This window comes from Pinus tabuliformis, chromosome 7 (genome assembly GCF_031772625.1).
Source record: "Pinus tabuliformis cultivar Carrire ecotype Pingquan chromosome 7, CPIR1, whole genome shotgun sequence".
Classification (NCBI taxonomy): domain Eukaryota; kingdom Viridiplantae; phylum Streptophyta; class Pinopsida; order Pinales; family Pinaceae; genus Pinus; species Pinus tabuliformis.
In genome coordinates, this window is record NC_142293.1 from 1,552,349,075 (window position 1) to 1,552,361,157 (window position 12,083).

Consider the following 12,083-nt stretch of genomic DNA (forward strand, 5'->3'; position numbering starts at 1 on the left):
ATATACCTTATAATGTTGATAGAATAAGTTTACTATTACAATATTTCTTGCCCCGTAAATGAGCGAACAAAAAATATAAAATATCTGTCACTTAACAAAGTGTATATATAGCTATATAACTTAATTTTATATCCAATATCCAAAACTCCAATACATTTTTCCCCCACTAAATTAAAATTTAAAACTCCTCGTAACACAATTATACTTATTATTTTTTAATATTAATATAAATAAAAAAATATATTAATTAAGATAATATATAAAATGCACATAAAAAAATAAAAACTCACTCTTTATTTATATCGAGATCGAGAATAAAAAAATAATGTCAAAATCTCGAATGAAAATTTATAAAAACAAAATTAAATATAAACTATTTGTTTGTACCAAGTAATATCAAAATCCCAATTGTACACTTAAACCGAGGAGTTCCTTATTTGAGATCGTTTTACTTCTGAACAACAAACAACTGATAAGCTCTGTTTTCTATGATTGATTAATAATCAAACTATTCTGCATGATTGAAACGAAACGCTGGTGCAGTGATATCATACCCATAGCACGTGAACTGGTGCATTTACCACTAGAGATCTGTAACCACTGATTCACATTATACCATGTAATTCCGATTCAAGGGTTTTCAATGCTGGGCGTGGCACGCAGAAGACCATCGTTACTCCGCTCTTGGTTTTCTTGGGAGGCAGAAATGAAATTGGGCAATACAAAATTTTGAGCCAATTACCCGGGCAAGCAATGAGGGGCTCGCCCCATCCAAAGTCCAATTGGTTAAATCCCAGCCACCTCCAGTCAGTGAGAAATGTATCGTCGACACACGGCGGGGCTAAAGTGATCTCTTGGCGTAAGCTTTTCATTTCAAGGAACGCGATGCCTGATCTCACGTACTCCTCATTTACAGCTAACTTTGCCTTCTTTATCAACTTTACAGCATGGGACAGGGATCCATTAACAACCTCCTCGGCTGTACTGCTGCGTGTACATGCCACGTACTGACCATTGCCGTAGTATCCCTCTGCAAGAGGGGGGTCGAACGATCTCCTCACGTCGACTGGGAAGATAAACCTAACAACGTGATGAAAAGGAATTCCCAGAACCCTTGTTCTCTTTCGCCACGCGAACGCTGCTAAAACATCAAACGTTGTACTGTGCTCCTTCAGCTCCTCCACGATGGGCCGTTTTATCCTTTCCAAAGCATCCGAGTTGAGATAAAATGGGGCGAAGACCAGGTCCTCGGATTTCAGAGTGGACAGCGGAGTGTTAGGGTTAACAAAGTATCCACTTTCAAGGAGCTCGTGATGCTGAAAACGGATCACATAGGGCTGCTGCGGTTTGAGATCTTCTCGCTGCCACACTGCTTCGATTGAAAGCTTCGTCTCTCCTCTAGCAATCTCTGCAAGTCCCATGAGAAACCGGCCTGCCCCTCGTCCATCACACAGACTATGGTTGAAACTCACACCCACAACAAAGCCCCCGCAATTGAATCGCGTGACCTATTTTTTCAAGAGAAAAGCACGCGTTGTGATCAGCCATTTCATTAAGATCTTTCCAGTAATTGCAAAAGGAAATCCAATAGTATATGAAAATCAATTTACCTGCAAAATGAGAGGGGGAACTTCCTGGACTTCTGCCGTGAGCGGAAACTGAAAGAGCAGTTGCTCGAATGACGATTTCAGCTCCTCGAATTCTCCAGGAATTGGAAGTTTGCTCTCCGTGGCCGCTTCAACGAAGAGAGCACCCTCTCCCGTGCAGTCTACCTGAAGTTTACAACCGTCTTGTGTTCTCCTTACCCGCCCTGCGAGTGGGTAATAGTAAGACAAAAGTTGTGACAGTGCATCCTGAATAACCCTAGCTGGATTTGTGGCGGCGTAAATATTCTCGGAACCATTACTGTATACAAGAAATAAATCAAATCTCGTCCTTACAAGGAAGTGGTCGTCCAGATTGGAAAGGTAGAGGACGGTATTGGGAGAAGGTCGGGAAGGCTGTACCAGAAGACTCTATTACCTTAACAGGCAGGTGAACTTGGGAGCAACAAATATCACGGTTCTCCATTGATATATCCAGCTGCCACTTCAGCTTGACCTACTTGCCTTCTCAAACGGCTCTCATCCAGTTAAATAGATGGAGATGACAAGTTTGTCATTGGTAGCAGACAAGTCGTGCCGAGGGCGAACATTCGGTAGTAGGGTGCATGATGATGCTCTCAAACAAAAGTCCAAATTGTTGGAATCTTTGAATTGCGTATCACATGCCTGCCTGAAAATACATTAAATTGCATCGTTGATTATAACTAAAATATATCTTCAAATTGCGTGTCACATCCCTGAAAATACATTCGAGTGCATCGTCGATTATGCCTAAAATGCATCGTCGATTATGCCTAAAATATATCTGGTTAGGTAAGATATGAGTCTTTTGAATCAGTGATCGGAGAATCCACAGTTTTAAAATCTTTATACCAACGTTTCAAATCCCAAGTGGGATCCATCATCAGGGGGTTGAAGAATGATGATACAAGAAGAGCAAAAGACTTTAATAAATACTAATGAGGAGGAAGAATAAGAAAGAACAAAGATTCGGCTTGAATTTTTATTTTTATTTTATATATTTTTATTTTTATTTTTATATTTAATTTTTATTTTTATTTTTATTTTATTCATATTATAAATAATTAATTTTTATAATAAATAATTAATTAGTATTAATAATATTATTTGTTATACATATTAATTATTATAAATAATTAATATTTTCAAAAAATTAATTATTATACATAATTAATAATAATCATATTTTCTTGTTATTCATATTAATTACTAATTATTAAACATAAATGATATTTATAATTAATAAATTAATTAATCAAATTAAATTAATATGAAACTACAACACTAGAAAACAATTATTATATAAATAATTAATTAATATTGTATAATAAATAATTAATTATTATTATGAGTTCCCATTTGTCTAACGATGTACATTCTTTGACAATATCCTAAGATATGAGGTCTCATTTTTCTAACGCTATACACATTTATTTCTTAAATAAAGGTAGGTAAGACATGTCTGTTAACTTGTCAATATTGAAAGTTAGTTTTTCGTGTATTTCTTTATTTATTAATGTGTTGGGTATTCTTAGATAATTTTTATGAAACTGCGTTTTTATTTCTTAAATAAAGGTAGGTTAGACATGTCTGTTAATTTGTCTAGATTGAAAGTTAGTTAGTTTTTCATGTATTTCTTAATTTATTAATGTGTTGAGTATTTTTAGATAATTTTTACGAAATTGTTTTTAATCAATTGTTTAGATTTATTTTTATCATTTTTTAATCGATGGTTATCTTTATCAAGATGAGCATAATTAAAGTATTTTATATTAATATTTTTAATTTTTTTTTTTAATGAATCTTATTTAAAACTGTGTAAGAAATTGTTGAAAATATAAGTTCTAGTAATACATACAATTTTAATATTTTATGGGTTTTCCATGGTGCTAATTTTATTTAGGCTTTAAAAAATTATTTTAAATAATAAAAAAAATTACTATAAAAATTATTTTAAATAATAAAAAAATTACTTAATTATTTATGAAAGAAACACAAAGATATAAAACAATTAAATTATATAAAAGTTAAATTTTCTCTTAAAATTTAATTTAATTCTTAAAAATTGTTTTTAAAAAACATATATAGGAACTAGTATTAATTTGCATTTACATAATTTTGATTATTGTCTCTCTAAGGTTTGGCCTAAACATGAATTTATATTATTTTTCATTTTTCATTTATATATTTATTTCTTCTCCCTTAGGGTGTTGTTGATTATGTAAATTTGATTAGGTGGTGGTATGGTACATTGGGGGTTGGGGCCTAGTAAATTAGGGAGAGGTTGATTTGTTTTGATGATTGGGTGCTGGTGTATTAGTTAGAGGAACACAAGTCATTACTACATGTAGGGTGAATTTAATTAAGAGTGTTATTGTTCACCACATTTTTCATTTCATTTTCCATTTTTGTTTACATACATAGCAATTTATCTATCTAGTTCATGATATTTTTTTCTTGTACCATCTTTGTAGTAGTTATTTGAGGGTGGTGGTGCAATTATTAATACAGGTGACATTGTTGGTACATTGATTTGTTGTTGGGAATTCCTCTTACACATGGCTTCTTTGGAGTAATGGTGTGAGTGGGGTTTCACAAACTCTGTTGTTATTTGCATGCATGATGGTTTCTTTTTGTTCAATGTCTTTAACAATTGACTCTTTTCATTCGTCTACTCCATAGTTTGGTTTTCTTGTTTATATATGTAGTTTGAGGGAAACGGTGTGGTTACTTCTAGACATGGCTTTATTTGTATACACGTTTATGTTAGAAAATCCTATGACTCTTGGTTTCTTCAAATAGTTATTTGAGACTGTTTTTTGCTTGCACAAATTTTTTAGTGTATAACCTGTCATGAGGTGTTCTCTTTAGGTTTGTGATTCCTATGCCTGGTATTTTTTTGAATTATGGATCATCCCTTAAAAACATGGTTTCACCATACAAAACATAATTTCAATTAGAAAAATTGATGCATGGAGATTTGAACATGGGGTTATTGGAACTTCACAAAATTCTATCATCCTCTCAGTTGCTCTATCGAGGTCTCTACAAAACCTTTGATAAAAAATATTTCTATAATTCAACATAAGTGTAAATATACACTCCTTGAAGTGTTTATCTATTGCAAATGGTGATTATTTAGCTTCTTAATTTGATTTTCATAAAGATTATAGTTTTCTACTAACTATTTTGGAAGATTTTCTTATAGCTCTTCTTTCATTTGACAACATTTTTTTCCTTGATGAAGTTATGTGCCCCAGAGTGTAGTGTCCTTGCACTCAATCATATATGTCTGTTTTTAAGTCCCAAATATGATAGCACTAATGTGAATGTATTTGTGAATGTTGTTTGGCTATTACTTGTGACGTTTCACTATTATATTTTTCGGTTATGAAGTTAAATGCCCCATGGTGTAGTGTCCTTGCACTCAATCATATATGTCTTTTTTTTTAGTCCCAAATATGACAACACTAATGTGAATATATTTGTGAATGATGTCTGGCTATTACTTTTGATGTTTCACTAGTGGCTTACCTTTTGTATTGAACCAAAGAGCATCCAATTTGTTCCATTTGGTGGTACTTCACCTCTATGTATAGAAAAAAGTGTAATCTATAAGCTCTATTATATTTTAGGTTACAAAGGTGTATGTAGTTACATCATTATCTACTTAAAACTTATATGGACTTGTATTTTTCTTTTGCGGCTAGTATTCCTCCAAACATCATCATAATTTGTAGTGGTACTTAGATCTTGGCTAGAATAACAACTTGTTCTAAGTCTCTTAGTTTCTCTATAGTTACTCGACAAAAATATATATAAAAACATTATAAACAAATATTGTAAATTCCAAGGTTTGAAAAATGCCTCAATCAAAACTCATATGTGAAATCTATGCCCCCCATAAGTTTACCTACCTTATTGAACACCATAGTATGAGTGGCAGTCACAGTATACAACATTACTCACAAATGTGGGTTTAGAAACATGCGGAATTTCAAGAATATTCTAAAAGATCTAAAACCTTTTCACAATTAAGGCTTGAAAAAGTTAAATTCATAACCCTAGACGACTATTGTTAAATACCAAGTTATTATGAGGAAAATGGGTTCCATTCTCTCTCATTATACCCATTTCATAGTTTAGAAAAATATTTGAATGTGGTATTTTCAAAGCACACTAGAGTAGGAGTAGTATCTTGTAGTAGTCATTTATGCCATAATGTCAAAAGGTGACTAAATAAGGGTTCCCATTCTTCTATATGTGCATTTTCATATTTGAAGCAGACAGAGAAGAGTGTAGGCTTCCGTTTGTCATTGGTTTTGTATGATGAATCTGGTGCTCAATTATGTGGATGGTGTTTTCATGTCATATTCTTTCCATATCTTATTTCAATTATATTATAAATTTGAATAGAGTTAGTAATTAATTAATCTTGAACCTAAGGAAAATTGATCCAGATAATCTATGATTTTATAATATTACAAGATCCATTGTGATGAACTATTCTAGTTGAATATCCATGATAGTTTAAAGGTTAGGATAAAAATATGGACTTTTATTCATTTTTTGAATATTCCTTTGAATGTAGGTAATATTTATAACTTATTGCAATAGTTATATGTTATAGTTATTTATGGGATTAAGAGATAATAAAATAAAACATAATGATTACTAGCCCTTCATTCATTCATCTTTTTTTTCTCTTTAGGTATTTGATATGGTGACATTGTTGTAAACATATCCATCGATATTGTACAATGATTAATTTTAAGGTTGCACTCTTAATTTTCTACATGCATGATTGTTATTTTTTGATAATCAAAGAGCTACAAGTTTGTTTTTTTTAGTGGCATTTCACATTTGGTTTTGAAACATGAAGAGGGCCTTAAAGATATACTAGAACTCTAGTTACAAAAGTGTTTGTGGTCGCATCATTTCCTTGTTAAAATATTAAATTTTCCTTCATTTTTTGGGTGGATAGTTTTCATGTAGAAACAAATAGTCATGCTAACTTATAGTGGTACTTATACCTCCATAATAGTAATAGTTTTGTCAAAAATAACTGGGGTTTTGAAGAATCATGTTTTCAAGTAGTGTTCCTTTGATTCCTTGAAGAGTATAACATTCATCATAAAACTTGTGTTGGGAAACTTTACAAATGTGATAGTCAATGTTAAGGAATATTAGTACAATTCTGAGAAAAATCTCAATTTCATGCCTCAATAGAATATAAATGTTCAAAAACTATGTTCGGATTTCGAAATTCTTTAAGACATGCGATATTACCAAAAGGACAATAATTTGTACTACAAATGTGAATAAGATTTTGATATGTTAACGTCTTAATAATTTTGTTGAGGCATATCCATTGGCATAGTGATGCTATCATTATATATAGATCAATGTAGTAAGTTAAGATAAATGAACACCTTATGACAATATTCCTTGGTCTCTTTTAGAAATGTTTATCAAAGTTACAAAAAAATTGAATATTTTTCGTTAACTTGGGTTTCATAGTTGATTTCTTTTTATTTTGTTAATAAATTCCTTGAATTAACAGTTAAGACAATTTTTATACATGTTAAATTAAAGTTTTATTTTTATTTAAAAATGTGAATTTATCTTTTTATTATTTGGTAGATGTAACATCTCCTGGTAAACCTCCCATGAAAACACATAATATTATATTTTTTTGGCAGAATTTACCAACATGTAACTTTCCAAATTACTTATTCCATATTCCTTCACTAGCCATTAGGTTAAACCCTCATCGTTTCATAAATTAAACTTTAGGAATTGAATAGAAAGTCACATAACATAACAACCACGTTGCAATGTAATACCGTAAGCTTCCTAATGTAACCTTTCATCTTTTCATGGTTAGTTAATCACATACTTGATAATGTAAATGTCACGTCTTGCAAGGAATAAACATCATTATAATGGCACATTAGCCAAACACATCATTGAACATCAATATACCATATAAACCCCGTAGGGTGAATAACAACAAATGCTTTATTTATGTTAAACACTTGTGAGGGTGTTCACCTGTCACTTGATGGTTATAATGGAGTTCATCCCTTGATCGTTTTCATAAAATATTACAAAGAAATATCATTTAAATAGATCATAACTAGCTAGAAGCTATAACATTAATCACGATATAATTTACCAACAATTCCTAAAAAATTATGTATTTTTGGCTTGGTGCTTCCTCGTAGTTGGCATTCTTTTAGTCTCCATGGAGCATTAATTCATTGTCTACCATAATTTTAAACATAATTTATCCATTGCATAAGTCATAATCATTCCCTACCACTGCTACCATTAGCAAACTTTGATATCATGATTAGATAAATCATTAACCAATAAGTAATCTTTAGTAGTGATGTTTGAAACAACTTTTCATGTGCGTGAATAAACTACAACAAAGTATTGGGACATGCATTCCTCTTTTAAAAACACCACACGTGTTAATTAAAGATACATAACTACTAAAACCTTTTTATTTATTTCGACATATGTCTAGCTATGACACATGTCTATCAATCCATAACTCACATGTGTAAGGTAAACTACACAATGATAATGAAGGCATGCTCACTTTTTCTTTTTTCACCTGTATCAGAAGAAGGGAAATAGCTACAATCTAATTCTACCACAAAACACAATTACAAAACCTCCATGTTTATTACCCTCATTTCGCATAAGAAGAGGGGAAATATTTCCAAGATAAATATCACATTAACTATTTTCCCATCGGATAGGCATACATTATTTTTCCAAAGGAAAACCACCACATTCTTTTAAAAGAAACTAACAAATTACTTAATGTCTTTGTGCATGGAATTACTTAAGCTTTATCAAAAGAAACATGCTCGTCAGCTATTACTTTGTAAATGCAATTTTGTACTCTTTGATTCTTCCAACCGTAACCACAGGTTCACATCAGACTGTGTAATTCTATTTCAAGGGTTTTCAAGGCTGTGTGTGGCACACAAAAGACCATCGTTACTCCGCACTTGGTTTTCTGGGGAGGCAGAAATGAAATTTGGCAAAACAAAATTTTGAGCCAATTACCTGGGCAAGCAATGAGGGGCTCACCCCATCCAAAGTCCACTTGGTTAAATCCAAACCACACCGAGTGAGAAATGTATGGTCAACACACAAAGGCGCTAAAGTGATCTCTTGGCGTGAGCATTCAATATCAAGGAACGCAATGCCTGATCTCACGTACTTCTCATTTATAGCTAACTTTGCCTTCTTTATCAACTTTACAGCATGCGAAAGGGATCCATTAACAACCTATTCCGTTGTACTACTGCGTGTACATGAAACGTACTGACCATTGCCGTAGTATCCCTCTGCAAGACGCGGGTCGAACGACCTCCTGACGTCGACTAGGAAGATAAACCTAACAACATAATGAAAGGGAATCCCAAGAACCCTTGTTTGCGCTCACCACGCGAACATTGCTAAAACATCAAAAGTTGTACAGTGCTCGAGATAAAATGAGGCGAAGACCAGGTCCTCGGATTTCACAGTGGACAACGAAGTGTTAGGGTTAACGAAGTATCCACTTTCAAGGAGCTCGTGATGCTGAAAACGGACCAGATAGGGCTGCTGCGGTTTGAGATCTTCTCGCTGCCACACTTCTTCGATTGAAAGCTTTTTCTCTCCTCTAGCAATCTCTGCAAGTCCCATGAGAAACTAGACTGCCCCTCCTCCATCACATAGACTATGGTTGATACTCACACCCACCACAATTTCAATATTTTATGGGTTTTTCTTGGTTTTCTGGGGAGGTAGAAATGAAATTGGGAAAAACAAAATTTTGAGCTAATTAACCGGGCAAGTAATGAGGGGCTCGCCCCATCCAAAGTCCACTTGGTTAAATCCCAGCCACCTCCAGTCAGTGAGAAATGTATCATCAACACACAGAGGCACTAAAGTAATCTCTTGGCATAAGCGTTTCATTTCAAGGAACGCGATGCCTGATCTCACGTACTCCTCATTTACGGCTAACTTTCTCTTCTTTATCAACTTTACAGCATGTGAAAGGGATCCATTAACAACCTCTTCCGTTGTACTGCTACGTGTACATGCCACATACTGACCATTGTCGTAGTATTCCTCTGCCAGAGGGGGGTCGAACGACCTCCTCATGTCGACTGGGAAGATAAACCTAACAACGTGATGAAAAGGAATTCCAAGAACCCTTGTTCGTGCTTGCCACGCGAACGCTGCTAAAAAATCAAACGTTGTAAAGTGCTCCTTCAACTTCTCAATGATGGGCTGTTTTATCCTTTCGAAAGCATCCTAGTTGAGGTAAAATGAGGCAAAGACCAGGTCCTCGAATTTCAAAGTGGACATCGGAGTGTTAGGTTTAATGAAGTATCCACTTTGATTTGTTTTGATTGTCGAGTGGTGGTGTATTAGTTAGAGGAACACTCATTAGTAGTACATGTAAGGTGAATTTAATTAAGAGTGTTATTGTTCACCACCTTTGTCATTTCATTCTCCATTTTTGTTTGCATACATAGCAATTTATCTATCTAGTTCATGATATTGTTTTCTTGTACCATCTTTATAGTAGTTATTTGAGGGTGGTGGTGCAACTATTATGCAGGTGACTTTATTGGTATATTGATTTGTTGTTAGTAATTCCTCTTACACATGGCTTCTTAGGAGTAATGGTGTGAGTGAGGTTTCACAAACTCTATTGCTATTTGCATGCATGATGGTTTCTTTTTGCTCAATGTCTTTAACAATTGACTTTTCATTGGTCTACTCCATAGTTTGGTTTTCTTGTTTATATATTTTTCCTCCCATGCCTTATTTGAAGTGGTAGTTTTAGGGAAATAGTGTGGTTTCTTCTAGACATGGCTTTGTTCATATACACGTTCATGTTAGAAAATCCTATGACTCTTGGTTTCTTCAAAATAGTTATTTGAAAGTGTTTTTTGCTTGCACAAAGTTTTTAGTGTATAACGTGTCAAGAGGTGTTCTCTTTAGGTTTGTCATTCCTATGCTTGGTCTTTTTTTCATTATGGATCATCTCTTAAAAACATGGTTTCACCATACAAAACATAATTTCAATTAGAAAAATTGATGCATGGAGATTTGAACATGGGGTTGTTGGAACTTCACAAAATTCCATCATCCTCTCAGTCGCTCTATCAAGGTCTCTACAAAACCTTTGATGATAAATATTTCTATAATGCAACATAAGTGTAAATATACACTCCTTGAAGTGTTTGTCTATTGCAAATGGTGATTATTTAGCTTCTTAATTTGATTTTCATAAAGATTGTAGCTTACTACTAACTATTTTGGAAGATTTTCTTATAGCTCTTCTTTCATTTGACAACATTTTTTTTCCTTGATGAAGTTATGTGCCCCAAAGTGTAGTGTCCGCACTCAATAATATATGTCTTTTTTTAATTCCCAAATATGATAACATAAAAGTGAATGTATTTGTGAATGTTGTGTGGCTATTATTTGTGACATTTCACTATTATATTTTTCGTTGATGAAGTTATGTGCCCCATACTGTAGTGTCCTTGCACTCAACCATATATGTGTTTTTTTGAGTCCCAAATATGACAACACTAATGTGAACGTATTTGTGAATTTTGCTTGGCTATTACTTGTGACGTTTCAATATTATCTTATGCGTGTGTGGCTTACATTTTATATTGAATTAAAGAGATTCCTAGTTGTTCCATTTGGTGGTAATTCACCTCTATGTGTAGAAAAAAATGTAATCTATAAGCTCTATTAGGTTTTACGTTACAAAGGTGTATGTAGTTACATCATTATCTACTTAAAAGTTATATGGACTTGTATTTTTCTTTTGCGGCTAGTATTCCTCAAAACATAGGTAGTCATCATAATTTGTAGTGGTAGTTAGATCTTGGCTAGAATAACAACTTGTTCTAAGTCTCTTAGTTTCTCTATAGTTACTCTACAAAAATATCTATAAAAGAATTATAAACAAATATTGTAAATTCCAAGGTTTGAAAATGCCTCAATCAAAACTAATATGTGAAAGTTATGCCCCCCCATAAGTTTACCTACCTTATTGAACACCATGGTATAAGTGGTTGTCACATTATCCCACATTACTCACAAATGTGGATTTAGCAACATGTGGAATTTCAAGAATATTCTAAAAGATATAAAACATTTTCTCAATTAAGGCTTGAAGAAGTTAAATTCATAACCCTATATGACTATTGGGTTATGTTAAATACCAAGTTATTATGAGGAAAATAGGTCCCATTCTTTCTCATTATACCAATTTCATAGTTGAGAAAAATATTTGAATGTGGTATTTTCAAAGCACAATAGAGCAGGAGTAGTATCTTGTAGTAGTAATTTATGCCATAATGTCAAAAGGTAATTAAATAAGAGTTCCCATTCCTCTGTATGTGAATTTTCATATTTGAA

General features: G+C 33.0%; 2 protein-coding genes across 2 annotated transcripts; both read right to left on the reverse strand.

The window, feature by feature from the left end:
• Positions 1-574: 574 nt before the first annotated feature.
• On the reverse strand, positions 575-2,077 carry LOC149253849 (taxadien-5-alpha-ol O-acetyltransferase-like). The gene is made up of 2 exons (XM_089456946.1): positions 1,611-2,077; positions 575-1,508 (listed from the first exon to the last, which is right to left on the reverse strand). The coding sequence occupies exon 2, from the start codon at positions 1,419-1,421 to the stop codon at positions 606-608; it is 816 nt and encodes a 271-aa protein (XP_089313072.1). The 5' UTR covers positions 1,422-1,508; positions 1,611-2,077; the 3' UTR covers positions 575-605.
• A 7,393-nt stretch (positions 2,078-9,470) lies between these two features.
• On the reverse strand, positions 9,471-9,797 carry LOC149253850 (2-alpha-hydroxytaxane 2-O-benzoyltransferase-like). Its single transcript, XM_089454605.1, has one exon. The coding sequence runs from the start codon at positions 9,795-9,797 to the stop codon at positions 9,471-9,473; it is 327 nt and encodes a 108-aa protein (XP_089310731.1).
• Between the last annotated feature and the right edge of the window lie 2,286 nt (positions 9,798-12,083).